Source organism: Oncorhynchus kisutch, linkage group LG14 (genome assembly GCF_002021735.2).
Source record: "Oncorhynchus kisutch isolate 150728-3 linkage group LG14, Okis_V2, whole genome shotgun sequence".
NCBI classification, from domain to species: domain Eukaryota; kingdom Metazoa; phylum Chordata; class Actinopteri; order Salmoniformes; family Salmonidae; genus Oncorhynchus; species Oncorhynchus kisutch.
The window spans coordinates 87,710,766-87,733,162 of record NC_034187.2 but is presented as its reverse complement, the minus strand read 5'-3'; the positions used below and the strand labels follow the sequence as shown (position 1 = coordinate 87,733,162).

General features: G+C 46.4%; 1 protein-coding gene across 1 annotated transcript in view; it reads left to right on the top strand.

The window, feature by feature from the left end:
* Nucleotides 1–10,450: 10,450 nt before the first annotated feature.
* Nucleotides 10,451–22,397, top strand: part of LOC109904364 (transmembrane protein 64) — a 37,833-nt gene continuing 25,886 nt past the window's right edge. The window contains exon 1 of the mRNA XM_031789137.1: nucleotides 10,451–12,016. Within this exon, the coding sequence (XP_031644997.1) occupies nucleotides 11,297–12,016 (720 nt within the window). The 5' untranslated portion in view covers nucleotides 10,451–11,296. The remainder of the gene's footprint in view (nucleotides 12,017–22,397) is intronic.

Sequence of the window (22,397 nt, the reverse complement as noted above, 5' to 3'; positions counted from 1 at the left end):
TGTGAAAGGCATCGGCCATAAATTACATTGTATACAGTTGAAGGTTGGAGTCATTAAAAGTCATTCAAATTCGTTTTTTCAACCACTCCACAAATTTCTTGTTAACAAACTATAGTTTTGGCAAGTCGGTTAGGACATCTACTTTGTGTATGACACAAGTCATTTTTCCAACAATTGTTTACAGACAGATTATTTCACTTATAATTCACTGTATCACAATTCCAGTGGGTCAGAAGTTTACATACACTAAGTTGACTGTGACTTTAAGAGGCTTTGAAAATTCCAGAAAATGATGTCATGGCTTTAGAAGCTTCTGATAGGCTGATTGACATCATTTGAGTCAATTGGAGGTGTACCTGTGGATGTATTTCAAGGCCTACCTTCAAACTCAGTGCCTCTGCTTGACATCATCAAAAGAAATCAGCCAAGACGTCAGAAAAAAAAAGTTGACCTCCACAAGTCTGGTTCATCCGTGGGACCAATTTCCAAACACCTGAAGGTACCGTGTTCACCTGTACAAACAACAGCCGTATTACCTCTCAGGAAGGAGACGCGTTCTGTCTCCTAGAGATGAACGTACTTTGGTGCGAAAAGTGCAAATGAATCACAGAACAACAGCAAAAGACCTTGTGAAGATGATGGAGGAAACAGGTACAAAAGTATCTATATCCACAGTAAAATGAGTCCTATATCGACATAACCTGAAAGGCTGCTCAGCAAGGAAGAAGCCACTGCTCCAAAACAGCCATAAAAAATCCAGACTACGGTTTGCAACTGCACATGGGGACAAAGATCATACTTTTTGGAGAAATGTCTTCTGGTCTGATGAAACAAAAATAGAGCTGTTTGGCCATAATGACCATCATTATGTTTGGAGGAAAAGGGAGAGGTTTGCAAGCCGAAGAACACCATCCCAACTGTGAAGCACGGGGGTGGCAGAATCATGTTCTGGGGGTGCTTTGCTGCAGGAGGGACTGGTGTACTTCACAAAATAGATGGCATCATGAGGTAGGAAAAATATGTGGATATTTTGAAGCAACATCTCAAGACATCAGTCAGGAAGTTAAAGCTTGGTCGCAAATGGGTCTTCCAAATGGACAATGACCCCAAGCATACTTCCAAAGTTGTGGCAAAATGGCTTAAGTACAACAAAGTCAAGGTATTGGAGTGGCCATCACAAAGCCCTGACCTCAATCCTATAGAAAATGTGTGGGCAGAACTGAAAAAGCGTGTGTGAGCAAGGAGGCCTACAAACCTGACTCAGTTACACCAGCTCTGTCAGGAGGAATGGGCCAATATTCACCCAACCTGTTGTGGGAAGCTTGTGGAAGGCTAGCAAAATGTTTGACCCAAGTTAAACAATTTAAAGGCAATGCTACCAAATACTAATTGAGTGTATGTAAACTTCTGACCCACTGGGAATGTGATGAAAGAAATAACATCTGAAATAAATAATTCTCTCTACTATTACTCTGACATTTCACAATCTTAAAATAAAGTGGTGATCCTAACTGACCTAAGGCAGGGAATTTTTACTCTGATTAAATGTCAGAAAATGTGAAAAACTGAGTTTAAATGTATTTGGCTAAGGTGTATGTTAACTTCCGACTTCAAATGGCACCCTATTCCGTTTTATGGGCCCTAGTTCAAATGTAGTGTGTATCCTATTGCACAATACAACTCTCCTATGGTCTTGTATGGTAGGTAGAAATATACCCCAACTGACTGCATCCCATCTCCAGACAGCAAGACTGGATCCCATCTCCAGACAGCAAGACTGGATCCCATCTCCAGAAAGCAAGACTGGATCCCATCTCCAGACAGCAAGACTGGATCCCATCTCCAGACAGCAAGACTGGATCCCATCTCCAGACAGCAAGACTGGATCCCATCTCCAGACAGCAAGACTGGATCCCATCTCCAGACAGCAAGACTGCATCCCATCTCGAAGACAGCAAGACTGGATCCCACCTCCAGACAGCAAGACTGGATCCCAATATCAGACAGCAAGACTGGATCCCACCTCCAGACAGCAAGACTGGATCCCAATATCAGACTGCAAGACTGCATCCCACCTCCAGACAGCAAGACTGCATCCCAATATCAGACAGCAAGACTGGATTCCACCTCCAGACAGCAAGACTGGATTCCACCTCCAGACAGCAAGACTGGATCCCACCTCCAGACAGCAAGACTGGATCCCACCTCCAGACAGCAAGACTGGATCCCACCTCCAGACAGCAAGACTGGATCCCACCTCCAGACAGCAAGACTGGATCCCACCTCCAGACAGCAAGACTGCATCCCACCTCCAGACAGCAAGACTGGATCCCAATATCAGACAGCAATATTATTATGATTGTATTTTCCAGTGCCCACCAGGAAGCAGTCTGTGATGTGGGTGTTGTATTTCCAGTGCCCACCAGGAAGCAGTGTGTGATGTGGGTGTTGTATTTCCAGTGCCCACCAGGAAGCAGTGTGTGATGTGGGTGTTGTATTTCCAGTGCCCACCAGGAAGCAGTCTGTGATGTGGGTGTTGTATTTCCAGTGCCCACCAGGAAGCAGTGTGTGATGTGGGTGTTGTATTTCCAGTGCCCACCAGGAAGCAGTGTGTGATGTGGGTGTTGTATTTCCAGTGCCCACCAGGAAGCAGTGTGTGATGTGGGTGTTGTATTTCCAGTGCCCACCAGGTGGCAGTGTGTGATGTGGGTGTTGTATTTCCAGTGTCCACCAGGTGGCAGTGTGTGATGTGGGTGTTGTATTTCCAGTGCCCACCAGGTGGCAGTGTGTCCCTCTTCATTCAAAGACTCAATCATTTTGATGCTGCATGTATTGCCAGTATACATTGATTTAATTATGTCATGTTTTACCCCCTACACCACTTTCAATAACTTTGTAGAACAGTCCTGTATGCCAAATAAAATCAAATGCTGTTTGGAAGTCGATAAAGCAAGCGCGTATTTTGGTATTATTGTAGTGTGTAAATATGATTGATCGTATTTCCGTAATATTGTAGTGTGTAAATATGATTGATCGTATTTCCGTAATATTGTAGTGTGTAAATATGATTGATCGTATTTTGGTAATATTGTAGTGTGTAAATATGATTGATCGTGCTATGTATTGGTATAAATCCAATCTTGCTTTTAATCAAGACATTGTGCTTATTAAGGAAGTTTATAAATCTTACAATAAAATTTTTAAAAACACCTCTTTTTCGAGGTTTCCAATTGGTAGTTACAGTCTTGTCCCATCGCTGCAACTCTCCTGCGGTCTCGGGAGAGGTGACGGACGAGAGCCACGTATCCTCTGAAACACGACCCTGCCAAGCCGCACTGCTTCTTGACACACTGCTCTCTTAACCCGGAAGCCAGACGCACCAATGTGTCGGAGGAAACACCATCCAACTGACGACCGAAGTCAGCTTGCAGGCACCCGGCCACCAACAAGAAGTTACTAGAGCTCGCTGGGAAATCTCGGTCGGCCAAACCCTCCCCTAACCCGGACGACGCTGGGCCAAACCCTCCCCTAACCCGGACGGCGCTGGGCCAAACCCTCCCCTAACCCGGACGACGCTGGGCCAAACCCTCCCCTAACCCGGACGACGCTGGGCCAAACCCTCCCCTAACCCGGACGACGCTGGGCCAAACCCTCCCCTAACCCGGACGGCGCTGGGCCAAACCCTCCCCTAACCCGGACGACGCTGGGCCAAACCCTCCCCTAACCCGGACGACGCTGGGCCAATTGTGGGCCGCCTCATGGGTCTCCTAGTCACGGCCGGCTGTAACACAACCTGTTATCGAACGCGGAGCTGTAGTGATGCCTCAAACACTGCGATGCCTTAGACCGCTACGCCACTCGGGAAGCCCACTCTTACATTTATTTAAAAAATGAAACCTTCCCCAGGTTACTGTTCACACTAATGCCTCTGCAATTTTTATGGTCAAATTTGTCTCCGTTCTTAAAGATTGGGGTTATTGAGTCGTTGATTCTAGATGTCAGGGAAATAATCTACACTCAGGATCAGTTTTCATATAGCCAATTGAAATGTTGCGCTAGTGAATGTGAGCATCTCATTTAGGATGTCATCAGGTCCGCATGCTTGAAGTTTCTTATATGGTCAGTAATTGGGGAGTCCAATGAATGTTGATCGTCTATTAATTCTTGTTTGGATTTTCTATTTTTTTATTTATTTTTTATTTTTGTTGTTGCCAGAAGTTGTGTTTCCGTACTCCTTGGTGTCTGTTGCTTGCACTGTACTGGGCTTGTTGGTTCTGAGAGTTTTTAAAGTTTCACAGTAATGAAGGCGTAATTCACCATTATTTGGGTTTCTGTACTTTTGGTTTGCTGTGTTTTTAGTTTTTCAGGTTTGTTTTTTGTCAATTTTAGTTGTGCTTCTTTTGCTATTTGTCTGAAGATATTGATGTGTTTTACTGCCTTTTGATGCCTTCTTTTCTGTGAGTGGATGAACTCAGAGTGCATTCAGAAAGTATTTAGACCCCTTGACTTTTTCACACATTTTTGTTACATTATAACCTTATTCTAAAAGGGATTAAATAATTAAAAAATCATCATCAATCTACACACAATACTCTATAATGACATCACAATACCCCATAATGACATCACAATACCCCATAATGACATCACAATACCCCATAATGACATCACAATACCCTATAATGACATCACAATACCCCATAATGCCATCACAATACCCTATAATGACATCACAAATACCCCATAATGACATCACAATACCCCATAATGACATCACAATACCCCATAATGACATCACAATAACCCATAACGACATCACAATACCCTATAACGACATCACAATACGACATCAAAAAAACTTAATTACATAAGTATTCAGACCCTTTGCTATGAGACTGTAAATTGAGCTCAGGTGCATCCTGTTTCCATTGATCATCCTTGAGATGTTTCTATAACTTGATTGGAGTCCACCTGTGGTAAATTTAGTTGATTGGACATGATTTGGAAAAGCACACACCTGTCTATATATGGTCCCACAGTTGACAGCGTATGTCAGAGCAAAAACCAAGCTATGAGGTTGAAGGAATTGTCCGTAGAGCTCTGCGACACAATTGTGTCAAGGCACAGATCTGGGGAAGGGTAACAAAAAAATGTCTGCAGCATTGAAAGGTCCCCAAGGACACAGTGGCCTCCATCTTTCTTTATGGTAGAGTGGCCAGACGGAAGCCACTCCACCAATCAGGCCTTTATGGTAGAGTGGCCAGACGGAAGTCACTCCCCAGTAAAAGGCACATGAAAGTCCACTTGAGGCACCAAAAAGGCTAAGATTCTCTGGTCTGATGAAACCAAGAGTCTTTGGCCTGAACGCCAAGCATCATGTCTGGAGGAAACCTGGCACCATCCCTACGGTGAATCATGGTGGTGGCAGCATCATGGGGCGGCAGGGTAGCCTAGTGGTTAGAGCGTTGGACTAGTAACCAGAAGGTTGCAAGTTCAAATCCCCGAGCTGACAAGGTACAAATCTGTCGTTCTGCCCCTGAACAGGCAGTTAACCCACTGTTCCTAGACCGTCATTGAAAATAAGAATTTGTTCTTAACTGACTTGCCTAGTTAAATAAAAAATAAAAAATAAAAATGCTGTGGGGATGTTTTTCAGCGGTAAGGACCGGGAGACTAGTCAGGATGGAGGGAAAGATGAACAGAGCAAAGTACAGAGAGATCCTTGATGAAAACCTGCTCCAGAGCTCTCGGGACCTCAAACACCTCAAACACCTTCCAACAGGACAACGACCCTAAACACACAGCTAAGACAACACAGGAGTGGCTCAGGACAAGTCTCTGAATGTCTTTGAGTGGCCGCGCCAGAGCCTGGACTTGAACCCGATCTGAAAATAGCTGTGCAGCGACGCTCCCCATCCAACCTGACAGATCTTGAGAGGATCTGCAGAGAATAATCTGAGAAACTCCCCAAAAACAAGTGTGCCAAGCTTGTAGAGTCATACCCAACATGACTCGAGGCTGTAATCGCTGCCAAAGGTGCTTCAACAAAGTACTGAGTAAAGGGTCTGAATACACATGTAAAGGTGATATAAAAAAAAAAATCATAATTATTAGACATTTGCTTAATTTTTTAAAAACCTTTTTTTACATTGTCATTATGAGGTATTGTGTGCAAATTGATTAAGAATTATTTTATTTTTTGAAAATACATTTTTTAAAATAAGACTGTAACTTTAACATTTTAGGCTGTAACGTAACAAAATGAGGAAACAGTCAGGGGTCTGAATACTCTCTGAATGCTCTGTACATGTAAACCCGTTCCCATACATTACTGGGTGAACAACATGCCCAGCAGTCAAATGCACTTGGTATTAACCCCAGGGCTGGTGTCTGGGGAACTTGCTCTTTATGGGCTGGTTTCTCAAACACAGGTTAAGCCTCTAAAATGGCCAGTCCCCTACAGCAACCCATGTGTAGCCTAGACACATTGTGGGCTATATTTTACAGTAACATCTAGATAATTACATTAGCCATATTGTCACAATTAGGATATTTCATTTGTTTATGTTATTCTTTAAAAAATTAAAAAATATATTTTAAAAAAGGTATCCCACAATGCTTTGGTTCCGGCATTAAGCTGCAGTTGTTGAGGACAGAGAGGAAGACGGAGAGAGAGGCCCAACTCGGCGGAAAATCTGTCTTCTTCCAGCAGGTGGCGTATTCTCGTTGTTTCGTACACCAAGCAAGGAGTTTTTGTATGGAGGTTAATGAGGGAATGTCGAATTTGGTCGACATAAAATGAATGGCTTATTTGCTACGTGAGTTTTATTTGCTCAAATATACGTTTCGTAATGATTAACTTGTTATGTACTGATATAAGTAGGACATCCCGGCAATTTGGAGAAAAACATTTACATCGGAGTTGCCTCGAGATTTTCATGCATATTCAAGATGTTCATGCATATTCAAGATGTTCATGCATATTCAAGATGTTCATGCATATTCAAGATGTTCATGCATATTCAAGATGTTCATGCATATTCATGGCTGTGAGGCTACAGCAAAGCATCTCCACTGAATACAGGCAGTTGACGTCAACACCCCTCATTGAATATTCAAAAGGAATTACAATATTGACATGCGCCAAATAATGCCTGCAGAGCAGAATTAGGAAGATACCGGATAATTATCCAAATCCAGGAAAGAGACGTTAAATTCTACAACCACCTAAAAGGATGTGATTCCCAAACCTTCCACAACAAAGCCGTCACCTACAGAGAGATGAACCTGGAGAAGAGTCCCCTAAGCAAGCTGGTCCTGGGGCTCTGTTCACAAACACAAACACACACTACAGAGCCCCAGGACAGCAGCACAATTAGACCCAACAAAATCATGAGAAAACCAAAAGATAATTACTTGACACATTGGGTTTAAAGTAGTGGAATGACCTGATGGCCTTTAATGAGTATAGGGCTAGTTGACCTGATGGCCTTTAATGAGTATAGGGCTAGTTGACCTGATGGCCTTTAATGAGTATAGGGCTAGTTGACCTGATGGCCTTTAATGAGTATAGGGCTAGTTGACCTGATGGCCTCTAATGAGTATAGGGCTAGTTGACCTGATGGCCTTTAATGAGTATAGGGCTAGTTGACCTGATGGCCTTTAATGAGTATTGGGCTAGTTGACCTGATGGCCTTTAATGAGGGCTAGTTGACCTGATGGCCTTTAATGAGGGCTAGTTGACCTGATGGCCTTTAATGAGGGCTAGTTGACCTGATGGCCTTTAATGAGTATAGGGCTAGTTGACCTGATGGCCTTTAATGAGTATAGGGCTAGTTGACCTGATGGCCTTTAATGAGTATAGGGCTAGTTGACCTGATGGCCTTTAATGAGTATTGGGCTAGTTGACCTGATGGCCTTTAATGAGGGCTAGTTGACCTGATGGCCTTTAATGAGGGCTAGTTGACCTGATGGCCTTTAATGAGGGCTAGTTGACCTGATGGCCTTTAATGAGTATAGGGCTAGTTGACCTGATGGCCTTTAATGAGTATAGGGCTAGTTGACCTGATGGCCTTTAATGAGTATAGGGCTAGTTGACCTGATGGCCTTTAATGAGTATAGGGCTAGTTGACCTGATGGCCTTTAATGAGTATTGGGCTAGTTGACCTGATGGCCTTTAATGAGGGCTAGTTGACCTGATGGCCTTTAATGAGTATAGGGCTAGTTGACCTGATGGCCTTTAATGAGTATAGGGCTAGTTGACCTGATGGCCTTTAATGAGTATAGGGCTAGTTGACCTGATGGCCTTTAATGAGTATAGGGCTAGTTGACCTGATGGCCTTTAATGAGTATAGGGCTAGTTGACCTGATGGCCTTTAATGAGGGCTAGTTGACCTGATGGCCTTTAATGAGGGCTAGTTGACCTGATGGCCTTTAATGAGTATAGGGCTAGTTGACCTGATGGCCTTTAATGAGTATAGGGCTAGTTGACCTGATGGGCTAGTTGGTAGAGTCATTTAAATATGTCTTTTTTTATTTCACTTGTTTCTCACTTCCCCTTTTCCCATTTTGTATCACAAAGTGTAATTGATCTATACTATACACTGCTGCTCCAGTTTCAACTGTTCTGCCTTATTATTATTCGACCATGCTGGTCATTTATGAAGATTGGAACATCTTGGCCATGTTCTGTTTCAATCTCCACCCGGCACAGCCAGAAGAGGACTGGCCACCCCACATAGCCTGGTTCCTCTCTAGGTTTCTTCCTAGGTTTTGGCCTTTCTAGGGAGTTTTTCCTAGCCACCGTGCTTCTACACCTGCATTGCTTGCTGTTTGGGGTTTTAGGCTGGGTTTCTGTACAGCACTTTGAGATATCAGCTGATGTACGAAGGGCTATATAAATACATTTGATTTGATTTGAGTTAGGGGGCGCAAATGCAACATATTGGATGCCAACAGCTGTCAAACTTTACCAAAGAGGATGTGTATCTTGTTAGTATAGAGTACCACAGTATGAGTCATAATACCCATAAAACCTAGTGGTCAAACAAGGAAATGGTTCCAATCGTTTTTCCACCATAAATTTTTCCTATAGAGGATATTGTAAATCTCTCCAGGACAAGGTGACATTTATCAATATATTCGCCTGTATTTAGCCCCCAAATATGAAATAATAATTAGCTGATAATGAGGCTACCATAAAGAAGTACAAATGCCTTGATGATCTGGACGAGACTGCCGAATCGAGGCAAAGGGAAGAATCTCCGGATGTAATGTTAGCTAAATGCAGTAATGACTAGAGATGACGTGCAGGGATTTGTAGTTTTGCAAGATGTCTAATTTGATGAGACTGCCAAATCGAGGCAAAGGTAAGAATCTCCGGATTAACCATCTAATGTTATGATTAAATTGGCAAAATTTCTTTAAATGGACAATTCTGTGAACTGTCTTATGCAAGTTTTAAATGGACATGGACCTGTTAGAAAAGGTGTCAGCTAGAGATGGCCTGCAGGGATTTGTTAGTAAAGGTGTCAGCTAGAGATGACCTGCAGGGATTTGTTAGTAAAGGTGTCAGCTAGAGATGGCCTGCAGGGATTTGTTAGTAAAGGTGTCAGCTAGAGATGACCTGCAGGGATTTGTTAGTAAAGGTGTCAGCTAGAGATGGCCTGCAGGGATTTGTTAGTAAAGGTGTCAGCTAGAGATGACCTGCAGGGATTTGTTAGTAAAGGTGTCAGCTAGAGATGACCTGCAGGGATTTGTAGTCTTCAATGATGTTGACTTTGATGCTAATTAGCATTTTTGAATGTGAGAGTAAATAGAGACTGAATATATTGATAAATCACCTGTGTTTCTCGGGTTTAACCGGTGTAGGTTGTCATTGTAAATAACAATTTGTTCTTGTTCTGACTTACTTAAATAAAGGTGGAACACCGATTGGAACCATTTCCCTGTTTGATTGGGTTTCAGTGTATTATAACTCGTACTGTGGTAGTCTATATCCATACTGTTTGGTTTTGTCCAACGAGACATGGTGGGTTTAGTGTGTACAGAGAGAGTCTGGTGGGTTTAGTGTGTACAGAGAGAGTCTGGTGGGTTTAGTGTGTACAGAGAGAGAGAGTCTGGTGGGTTTAGTGTGTAGAGAGAGAGAGAGAGTCTGGTGGGTTTAGTGTGTAGAGAGAGAGTCTGGTGGGTTTAGTGTGTACAGAGAGAGAGAGCCTGGTGGGTTTAGTGTGTACAGAGAGAGAGAGCCTGGTGGGTTTAGTGTGTGTAGAGAGAGAGAGCCTGGTGGGTTTAGTGTGTGTAGAGAGAGAGAGAGAGAGAGAGAGAGAGAGAGTCTGGTGGGTTTTGTGTGTACAGAGAGAGAGAGAGAGTCAGGTGGGTTTATTCCGCTGTGGTTCATAGGCCAGAACGGTAGTAGTCACATGATCTGGTACTTGGCATTATGGGAAACAACCAGAGCGGTGGCTGGTGGATGAATAGCATTCAACGTCAACACCATTTACTGTTGTGGGCTGAACAAGTAATAAGACGCAGCTGGCTATCAGACGGACTTAGACAACACGGTTATCACTGTGCACCAGGAAGACAAGGTCCATGTCCGGTGACTCTGCCGGTTGGGACGGGTTTCTAGGACTTTACACAGACGGCAGCTGACCGACTCGGTGGAGTAGCAACTCGCTGCTTTTACGATCAAATAGGACAGACGACTCGCAAAAGTTGGGATTCTTGCACGGATTTATCTTTGGACCGTTTTCGTATCGATACGAATAGTTGGCTTGATCAGCCGTTTTTTTTAGCAATACCGTGACTTTCTGGTTTGTTGTCGTCGTTTTGCCTCCGTTCTCCAGATTAACGGCGACCGATGCTTTTCAACGCACTAATTGTTTCATTTACGTTCGCCTCCGATTCGAGGCGATGTGGAAACGTTTTTTATAAATCATTGGACTGGCATGTCTCCCAATTTGGTGAATCCAAGATCAAGAACTGTCAGACTGAACGGTCATTCTTATGACGGCAACCCAGACCGGAAGAATTTCCTTTTGAAGCCTATGGAAACAGTTATCCTCTATGCTGAAAAATAGACATGTGTCCCCAACACAGAAACCATCGATAACCTTCCTCACTGTCAGCACGTCACCCCAATTACCTTTCTCAGTTGTCACTGTTTGTGATCAGGCGTCGTCGATTCTACAAGATAAACGGTAATATTCAAGTTCACACAACGCTCCATCTTAAATCTGGGCACAACCAGTCAGCGTGACTGTCCATCTTCCTGAGACTCCGCTGTCGGGCCACCATGTGGGGCGCAGGGTCGCCACCATCCCTGCAGGTCGTCCTAAAGGTCCTTAAACACGCTGCGGTCAAAGGACAGATCCAGCTGAACCGTTGGCTCCAGAGATCCTCCCCGGACGAGTGCGATAAAATGGACCTCTTGATATGCAACGCCTTTGACGAGAGAGGAGGCGCCGTCGGCAAGTCTGGTGGAGACCCGGAGAGCATCGTTGACACTGGCGTGTCATTCACCGGTGGCGCCACCAACGGGGAGTTCAGACACCCGTGTTGTATTACCACGTGTTGCTTCAAGAGTGCCCTCCTGGCATGCATTCTGACAGCTGTGTGCTTCTCCTCCGTGGCTCTAGTCAGACAGTACCTCAAGGACCTTCTTCTCTGGGTGGAGAGCTTGGACAGCCTGGTTGGAGCCTTGCTGTTCATAGTTGGTCTGATCACTGTGTCCTTCCCATTCGGCTGGGGGTACATCGTACTGAACGTGGCTGCGGGATACCTCTACGGCTTCGTGCTGGGTATGGGACTGGTGATGGTGGGGGTGCTCATAGGTACCTTCGTGGCTCACCTGGTGTGTAAGAGACTGTTGACGGACTGGGTGGTCAACAAGGTGGGGAACTCTGAGCAGCTCAGTGCTGTAATACGGGTGGTGGAGGGGGGAAGTGGACTCAAAGTGGTGGCCTTAGCGAGACTTACACCCATTCCCTTTGGACTCCAGAATGCAGTGTTCTCCGTGAGTATGGTTGGCAATCTTACAAGTACAGTTGCTGATGGTGTCTTTGGTCCTTTCTCCATTGTCTGTGCAGGTGAGAAACAGGAACCAGAATGTGCTTCCCAAATAGAACCCTATACCCTATATAGTGCACTACTTTAGACCAGAGCCCTATAGAACCCTATTCCCTATATATAGTGCACTACTTTAGACCAGAGCCCTATAGAACCCTATTCCCTATATACAGGAACCAGAATGTGCTTCCCAAATAGAACCCTATACCCTATATAGTGCACTACTTTAGACCAGAGCCCTATAGAACCCTATTCCCTATATATAGTGCACTACTTTAGACCAGAGCCCTATAGAACCCTATTCCCTATATATAGTGCACTACTTTAGACCAGAGCCCTATAGAACCCTATTCCCTATGTAGTGCACTACTTTAGACCAGAGCCCTATGGAACCCTATTCCCTAAATAGTGCACTACTTTAGACCAGAGCCCCTATTCCCTATATAGTGCACTACTTTAGACCAGAGCCCTATGGAACCCTATTCCCTATATAGTGCACTACTTTAGACCAGAGCCCTATGGAACCCTATTCCCTATATAGTGCACTACTTTAGACCAGAGCCCTATGGAACCCTATTCCCTATATAGTGAACTACTTTAGACCAGAGCCCTATGGAACCCTATTCCCTAAATAGTGCACTACTTTAGACCAGAGCCCTATGGAACCCTATTCCCTAAATAGTGCACTACTTTAGACCAGAGCCCTATGGAACCCTATTCCCTACATAGTGCACTACTTTAGACCAGAGTCCTATGGAACCCTATTCCCTATATAGTGCACTACTTTAGACCAGAGCCCTATGGAACCCTATTCCCTATATAGTGCACTACTTTAGACCAGAGCCCTATGGAACCCTATTCCCTATATAGTAGGGCTGCACAATTAATTGCATTTGTAATTTAAATATTGACATGTGCAATATCCATATTGCAATGTTTTTTTCTAGTTTACTCTTTGTCCTCTCTCTCCCTCTAACAGCTGCTTCCCACACACACCCCCTGTCACTCAAGTAGCTCCTCTGTTAGGTCCTGGTTCCTCTGTTAGGTCCTGGTTCCTCTGTTAGGTCCTGGTTCCTCTGTTAGGTCCTGGTTCCTCTGTCTGTCCTGGTTCCTCTGTTAGGTCCTGGTTCCTCTGTTAGGTCCTGGTTCCTCTGTTAGGTCCTGGTTCCTCTGTTAGGTCCTGGTTCCTCTGTTAGGTCCTGGTTCCTCTGTTAGGTCCTGGTTCCTCTGTTAGGTCCTGGTTCCTCTGTTAGGTCCTGGTTCCTCTGTTAGGTCCTGGTTCCTCTGTTAGGTCCTGGTTCCTCTGTTAGGTCCTGGTTCCTCTGTTAGGTCCTGGTTCCTCCGTTAGGTCCTGGTTCCTCCGTTAGGTCCTGGTTCCTCCGTTAGGTCCTGGTTCCTCCGTTAGGTCCTGGTTCCTCCGTTAGGTCCTGGTTCCTCCGTTAGGTCCTGGTTCCTCCGTTAGGTCCTGGTTCCTCCGTTAGGTCCTGGCTCCTCCGTTAGGTCCTGGCTCCTCCGTTAGGTCCTGGCTCCTCCGTTAGGTCCTGGCTCCTCCGTTAGGTCAGGGCTCCTCCGTTAGGTCAGGGCTCCTCCGTTAGGTCAGGGCTCCTCCGTTAGGTCAGGGCTCCTCCGTTAGGTCAGGGCTCCTCCGTTAGGTCAGGGCTCCTCCGTTAGGTCAGGGCTCCTCCGTTAGGTCAGGGCTCCTCCGTTAGGTCAGGGCTCCTCCGTTAGGTCAGGGCTCCTCCGTTAGGTCAGGGCTCCTCCGTTAGGTCAGGGCTCCTCCGTTAGGTCAGGGCTCCTCTGTTAGGTCAGGGCTCCTCCGTTAGGTCAGGGCTCCTCGTCCTCTGTTTAATCCAGTATTATTGTGGATGATGTTCTGTTAGGTCAGGGCTCCTCCGTTAGGTCAGGGCTCCTCCGTTAGGTCAGGGCTCCTCCGTTAGGTCAGGGCTCCTCTGTTAGGTCAGGGCTCCTCTGTTAGGTCAGGGCTCCTCTGTTAGGTCAGGGCTCCTCCGTTAGGTCAGGGCTCCTCCGTTAGGTCAGGGCTCCTCTGTTAGGTCAGGGCTCCTCCGTTAGGTCAGGGCTCCTCTGTTAGGTCAGGGCTCCTCGTCCTCTGTTTAATCCAGTATTATTGTGGATGATGTTCTGTTAGGTCAGGGCTCCTCTGTTAGGTCAGGGCTCCTCGTCCTCTGTTTAATCCAGTATTATTGTGGATGATGTTCTGTTAGGTCAGGGCTCCTCTGTTAGGTCAGGGCTCCTCGTCCTCTGTTTAATCCAGTATTATTGTGGATGATGTTCTGTTAGGTCAAATACAGTCAACACATTGTTACAAACAAGAATGATGCTGCTTTCCACTTTACTTCTTAATATAAATCATTATATTTATATGATTCTTAACAGTTCACCCAAGTGTTTTCATTTTAAATAAGTCAAACTGCAATATATTTGTTTTTGTATAAAATCGTCAATAGATAATTTTTTTCCCCCATATCTTTCAGCCGTGCTACATTGCATTATAAAGGGAATAAGGTGTCATTTGGAACAGACAGCTTCTGTAAGGGTAGTCGACCTTGTTCCTGGAGAGCCTGGTGGATGTGCAGGCCTTTGTTTTAGCTCCAACATACTTTAAAGATTCAGCTAACAGGGCTGGAACACAAACACTGCACACTTAGGAGAACAGGGCCGAGCGTTCCAAGGAGAACAGGGCCGAGCGTTCCAAGGAGAACAGGGCCGAGCGTTCCAAGGAGAACAGGGCCGAGCGTTCCAAGGAGAACAGGGCCGAGCGTTCCAAGGAGAACAGGGCCGAGCGTTCCAAGGAGAACAGGGCCGAGCGTTCCCAAAGCTACCCACTGGGGCTGTGCAGAATACTGTGACACAATGAGTAATGGATATGGAGAAATATGACTACGACAAGTATGTTCTTTTGTATTATCTGTGATCCGAAAAAAGTCATTTCCAGCTGCCAGCACATCTCTCCTTCACTCAAACAGTGTGAAGTGCTGTGTTCTCTAAATAACTATTGGCTACCTCTTCTGTCTGCAAAGAGACGGGCGGGGTATCGGTTGAAACCGGTGCAACGATTGGATTAGAACAAGCCACTGCTCCGGCTGCTCTGACACACAGGCACTGCTGTTTCAGTCACTCGTCTCAGGGCACGACTCTCCCTTTCTCCAAAAGTCATGCATGAATCAGAATTCAAAGCTAGTCGTTGTTTAATCTAGTTATTTCCTGTCTTGTCCGAGGCCGTATGGTTGTTTTAGTCTGTCTACCTGGTGTTGTTTACTACGTCTACCTGGTGTTGTTTACTACGTCTACCTGGTGTTGTTTACTACGTCTACCTGGTGTTGTTTACTACGTCTACCTGGTGTTGTTTACTACGTCTACCTGGTGTTGTTTACTACGTCTACCTGGTGTTGTTTTACTACGTCTACCTGGTGTTGTTTTACTACGTCTACCTGGTGTTGTTTTACTACGTCTACCTGGTGTTGTTTTACTACGTCTACCTGGTGTTGTTTTACTACGTCTACCTGGTGTTGTTTTACTACGTCTACCTGGTGTTGTTTTACTACGTCTACCTGGTGTTGTTTTACTACGTCTACCTGGTGTTGTTTTACTACGTCTACCTGGTGTTGTTTTACTACGTCTACCTGGTGTTGTTTTACTACGTCTACCTGGTGTTGTTTTACTACGTCTACCTGGTGTTGTTTTACTACGTCTACCTGGTGTTGGTTTACTACGTCTACCTGGTGTTGGTTTACTACGTCTACCTGGTGTTGGTTTACTACGTCTACCTGGTCAGTATAATTATTCCATTGCGGACTACGCCTGCCGTTATGCCGTGATCCAAGCTCATGCTTCTCGTCGTTGTTGTTATTATTGCTCCTTGTCCAAGCATGTTTACTGAGCGACAGGTCATTAGTAAATGACACATGTAGATTATTTTGATTATACAAATGTTGTGACATAAGTGTGGGGAGAGAGGTTTTGCTGCTCTCTAAAGTGAACCAATATATGGTGAATAATGAATTATTCTAGCTTCATCGAAATGTGTCTGGAAGAAATGCAAGCAGTAGTAGACAGCTATGCGTTAGGCTATTTACAGTATAAGCCTGCCTACTGCAGCCCCAGCTGCTGTTTACACAAACTGGGCCTACTGCAGCTGCTGTTTACACAAACTGGACCTACTTTAGCTGCTGTTTACACAAACTGGACCTACTGCAACCCTAGCTGCTGTTTACACAAACTGGGCCTACTGCAACCCTAGCTGCTGTTTACACAAACTGGGCCTACTGCAACCCTAGCTGCTGTTTACACAAACTGGGCCTACTTTAGCTGCTGTTTACACAAACTGGACCTACTGTAGTCCTAGCTGCTGTTTACACAAACTGGACCTACTGTAGCTGCTGTTTACACAAACTGGACCTACTTTAGCTGCTTTTTACACAAACTGGACCTACTGCAACCCTAGCTGCTGTTTACACAAACTGGACCTACTTTAGCTGCTGTTTACACAAACTGGACCTACTGTAGTCCTAGCTGCTGTTTACACAAACTGGACCTACTGTAGCTGCTGTTTACACAAACTGGGCCTACTGCAACCCTAGCTGCTGTTTACACAAACTGGACAGTACTTAAAAAGCTGAAGGGAGCTTTAAACACAGATGCACTTTTCTGAGATCCTACATTACCCTAGGCCTAGCTCAAGGGCTGCATGTCCCAAATTACACCCTATTCCCGACATGAGGCTTTGTCAAAAGTAGTGCACTATGAACAGAATAGGGTGCCATTTGAGTTGCAGACCCTAGTCTGTTTTGAACCCCCAACTATTTTTACCCCACACTGAGAAGGTGGTGTGTGTGGGTGGTAAACCCGGAATTATCCCCACGGACTAATCTGTCACTGGTCTCCAACACTTGACACGACTAACAGTGAATTGCCCCTTTGTGTCAACACTAGACCTACACTTCCCTCATCAACTCATCCCTGACCACTGGCTGCATCCCCTCTGACTTCAACATGGCCAGAGTCGCTCCCCTCCTCAAGAAACCAACACTCGACCCCTCTGACGTCAAAAACTACAGACCTGTATCCCTTTTCTTTCCAAAACACTTGAGCGTGCCGTCTCTGAACAACTCTCTCACTACTCTCTCTCTCACGATCTCTCTCACCTCACTGCCAAAGCTGACTCTCTCCTCTGTTCTCATCCTCCCCTCTTGTGCCATCAAACCCCTGCGACTTATCCAGAACTCTGCAGCCCTCTCATGTCACACTCCGCTGGCTTCTAGTCGAAGCTCGCATCCACTGACCATGGTGTTTACCTAGGGAACAGCAAGAGGAACTGTCCCTCCCTACCTTCAGGCTATGATCAAACCCTACACCCCAACCAGAACTATCTGTTCTGCCACCTCAGGTCTCCACCCCTACGGGAGGCAGCTCCAGCTCAGCCCAGTCCAAGCTCTTCTCTGTCCTGGCACCCCAATGGTAGAACCATCTTCCCCCTGATGCTAGAACAGCAGAGTCCCTGCCCATCTTGCGAAAATATCTGAAACCCTACGTCTTTAGACAGTATCTTAAATAATCTTCCTCCTCACCTGAATGGAATGGAGTAGACTGTTGTGAGGTTAGGTAGCATGGTCCCAGTAGACTGTTGTGAGGTTAGGTAGCATGGTCCCAGTAGACTGTTGTGAGGTTAGGTAGCATGGACCCAGTAGACTGTTGTGAGGTTAGGTAGCATGGACCCAGTAGACTGTTGTGAGGTTAGGTAGCATGGACCCAGTAGACTGTTGTGAGGTTAGGTAGCATGGACCCAGTAGACTGTTGTGAGGTTAGGTAGCATGGACCCAGTAGACTGTTGTGAGGTTAGGTAGCATGGACCCAGTAGACTGTTGTGAGGTTAGGTAGCATGGACCCAGTAGACTGTTGTGAGGTTAGGTAGCATGGACCCAGTAGACTGTTGTGAGGTTAGGTAGCATGGACCCAGTAGACTGTTGTGAGGTTAGGTAGCATGGACCCAGTAGACTGTTGTGAGGTTAGGTAGCATGGACCCAGTAGACTGTTGTGAGGTTAGGTAGCATGGACCCAGTAGACTGTTGTGAGGTTGGGTAGCATGGACCCAGTAGACTGTTGTGAGGTTAGGTAGCATGGTCCCACGTCTGTTTGGTCCCAGTAGACTGTTGTTAGGTTAGGTAGCATGGACCCAGTAGACTGTTGTGAGGTTAGGTAGCATGGTCCCACATCTGTTTGGTCCCAGTAGACTGTTGTGAGGTTAGGTAGCATGGACCCAGTAGACTGTTGTGAGGTTAGGTAGCATGGACCCAGTAGACTGTTGTGAGGTTAGGTAGCATGGTCCCACATCTGTTTGGTCCCAGTAGACTGTTGTGAGGTTAGGTAGCATGGTCCCACATCTGTTTGGTCCCAGTAGACTGTTGTGAGGTTAGGTAGCATGGTCCCACATCTGTTTGGTCCCAGTAGACTGTTGTGAGGTTAGGTAGCATGGTCCCACGTCTGTTTGGTCCCAGTAGACTGTTGTGAGGTTAGGTAGCATGGTCCCACATCTGTTTGGTCCCAGTAGACTGTTGTGAGGTTAGGTAGCATGGACCCAGTAGACTGTTGTGAGGTTAGGTAGCATGGACCCAGTAGACTGTTGTGAGGTTAGGTAGCATGGACCCAGTAGACTGTTGTGAGGTTAGGTAGCATGGACCCAGTAGACTGTTGTGAGGTTAGGTAGCATGGACCCAGTAGACTGTTGTAAGGTTAGGTAGCATGGTCCCACATCTGTTTGGTCCCAGTAGACTGTTGTGAGGTTAGGTAGCATGGTCCCACATCTGTTTGGACCCAGTAGACTGTTGTGAGGTTAGGTAGCATGGACCCAGTAGACTGTTGTGAGGTTAGGTAGCATGGTCCCACATCTGTTTGGTCCCAGTAGACTGTTGTGAGGTTAGGTAGCATGGACCCACATCTGTTTGGTCCCAGTAGACTGTTGTGAGGTTAGGTAGCATGGTCCCACATCTGTTTGGTCCCAGTAGACTGTTGTGAGGTTAGGTAGCATGGTCCCACATCTGTTTGGTCCCAGTAGACTGTTGTGAGGTTAGGTAGCATGGTCCCACATCTGTTTGGTCCCAGTAGACTGTTGTGAGGTTAGGTAGCATGGTCCCACGTCTGTTTGGTCCCAGTAGACTGTTGTGAGGTTAGGTAGCATGGTCCCACATCTGTTTGGTCCCAGTAGACTGTTGTGAGGTTAGGTAGCATGGACCCAGTAGACTGTTGTGAGGTTAGGTAGCATGGACCCAGTAGACTGTTGTGAGGTTAGGTAGCATGGACCCAGTAGACTGTTGTGAGGTTAGGTAGCATGGACCCAGTAGACTGTTGTGAGGTTAGGTAGCATGGACCCAGTAGACTGTTGTGAGGTTAGGTAGCATGGTCCCACATCTGTTTGGTCCCAGTAGACTGTTGTGAGGTTAGGTAGCATGGTCCCACATCTGTTTGGACCCAGTAGACTGTTGTGAGGTTAGGTAGCATGGACCCAGTAGACTGTTGTGAGGTTAGGTAGCATGGTCCCACATCTGTTTGGTCCCAGTAGACTGTTGTGAGGTTAGGTAGCATGGTCCCACATCTGTTTGGTCCCAGTAGACTGTTGTGAGGTTAGGTAGCATGGTCCCACATCTGTTTGGTCCCAGTAGACTGTTGTGAGGTTAGGTAGCATGGTCCCACGTCTGTTTGGTCCCAGTAGACTGTTGTGAGGTTAGGTAGCATGGTCCCACATCTGTTTGGTCCCAGTAGACTGTTGTGAGGTTAGGTAGCATGGACCCAGTAGACTGTTGTGAGGTTAGGTAGCATGGACCCAGTAGACTGTTGTGAGGTTAGGTAGCATGGACCCAGTAGACTGTTGTGAGGTTAGGTAGCATGGACCCAGTAGACTGTTGTGAGGTTAGGTAGCATGGACCCAGTAGACTGTTGTGAGGTTAGGTAGCATGGTCCCACATCTGGTTGGTCCCAGTAGACTGTTGTGAGGTTAGGTAGCATGGTCCCACATCTGTTTGGACCCAGTAGACTGTTGTGAGGTTAGGTAGCATGGACCCAGTAGACTGTTGTGAGGTTAGGTAGCATGGTCCCACATCTGTTTGGTCCCAGTAGACTGTTGTGAGGTTAGGTAGCATGGACCCACATCTGTTTGGTCCCAGTAGACTGTTGTGAGGTTAGGTAGCATGGACCCACATCTGTTTGGTCCCAGTAGACTGTTGTGAGGTTAGGTAGCATGGTCCCACGTCTGTTTGGTCCCAGTAGACTGTTGTGAGGTTAGGTAGCATGGTCCCACATCTGTTTGGTCCCAGTAGACTGTTGTGAGGTTAGGTAGCATGGTCCCACGTCTGTTTGGTCCCAGTAGACTGTTGTGAGGTTAGGTAGCATGGTCCCACGTCTGTTTGGTCCCAGTAGACTGTTGTGAGGTTAGGTAGCATGGTCCCACGTCTGTTTGGTCCCAGTAGACTGTTGTGAGGTTAGGTAGCATGGTCCCACGTCTGTTTGGTCCCAGTAGACTGTTGTGAGGTTAGGTAGCATGGTCCCAGTAGACTGTTGTGAGGTTAGGTAGCATGGACCCAGTAGACTGTTGTGAGGTTAGGTAGCATGGTCCCAGTAGACTGTTGTGAGGTTAGGTAGCATGGACCCAGTAGACTGTTGTGAGGTTAGGTAGCATGGACCCAGTAGACTGTTGTGAGGTTAGGTAGCATGGTCCCAGTAGACTGTTGTGAGGTTAGGTAGCATGGTCCCAGTAGACTGTTGTGAGGTTAGGTAGCATGGACCCAGTAGACTGTTGTGAGGTTAGGTAGCATGGACCCAGTAGACTGTTGTGAGGTTAGGTAGCATGGACCCAGTAGACTGTTGTGAGGTTAGGTAGCATGGACCCAGTAGACTGTTGTGAGGTTAGGTAGCATGGACCCAGTAGACTGTTGTGAGGTTAGGTAGCATGGTCCCACATCTGTTTGGTCCCAGTAGACTGTTGAGGTTAGGTAGCATGGACCCACATCTGTTTGGTCCCAGTAGACTGTTGTGAGGTTAGGTAGCATGGACCCACATCTGTTTGGTCCCAGTAGACTGTTGTGAGGTTAGGTAGCATGGTCCCACATCTGTTTGGTCCCAGTAGACTGTTGTGAGGTTAGGTAGCATGGTCCCACATCTGTTTGGTCCCAGTAGACTGTTGTGAGGTTAGGTAGCATGGTCCCACATCTGTTTGGTCCCAGTAGACTGTTGTGAGGTTAGGTAGCATGGTCCCACGTCTGTTTGGTCCCAGTAGACTGTTGTGAGGTTAGGTAGCATGGTCCCACATCTGTTTGGTCCCAGTAGACTGTTGTGAGGTTAGGTAGCATGGACCCAGTAGACTGTTGTGAGGTTAGGTAGCATGGACCCAGTAGACTGTTGTGAGGTTAGGTAGCATGGACCCAGTAGACTGTTGTGAGGTTAGGTAGCATGGACCCAGTAGACTGTTGTGAGGTTAGGTAGCATGGACCCAGTAGACTGTTGTGAGGTTAGGTAGCATGGTCCCACATCTGTTTGGTCCCAGTAGACTGTTGTGAGGTTAGGTAGCATGGTCCCACATCTGTTTGGACCCAGTAGACTGTTGTGAGGTTAGGTAGCATGGACCCAGTAGACTGTTGTGAGGTTAGGTAGCATGGTCCCACATCTGTTTGGTCCCAGTAGACTGTTGTGAGGTTAGGTAGCATGGACCCACATCTGTTTGGTCCCAGTAGACTGTTGTGAGGTTAGGTAGCATGGACCCAGTAGACTGTTGTGAGGTTAGGTAGCATGGTCCCACATCTGTTTGGTCCCAGTAGACTGTTGTGAGGTTAGGTAGCATGGTCCCACATCTGTTTGGTCCCAGTAGACTGTTGTGAGGTTAGGTAGCATGGTCCCACATCTGTTTGGTCCCAGTAGACTGTTGTGAGGTTAGGTAGCATGGTCCCACGTCTGTTTGGTCCCAGTAGACTGTTGTGAGGTTAGGTAGCATGGTCCCACATCTGTTTGGTCCCAGTAGACTGTTGTGAGGTTAGGTAGCATGGACCCAGTAGACTGTTGTGAGGTTAGGTAGCATGGACCCAGTAGACTGTTGTGAGGTTAGGTAGCATGGACCCAGTAGACTGTTGTGAGGTTAGGTAGCATGGACCCAGTAGACTGTTGTGAGGTTAGGTAGCATGGACCCAGTAGACTGTTGTGAGGTTAGGTAGCATGGACCCAGTAGACTGTTGTGAGGTTAGGTAGCATGGTCCCACATCTGGTTGGTCCCAGTAGACTGTTGTGAGGTTAGGTAGCATGGTCCCACATCTGTTTGGACCCAGTAGACT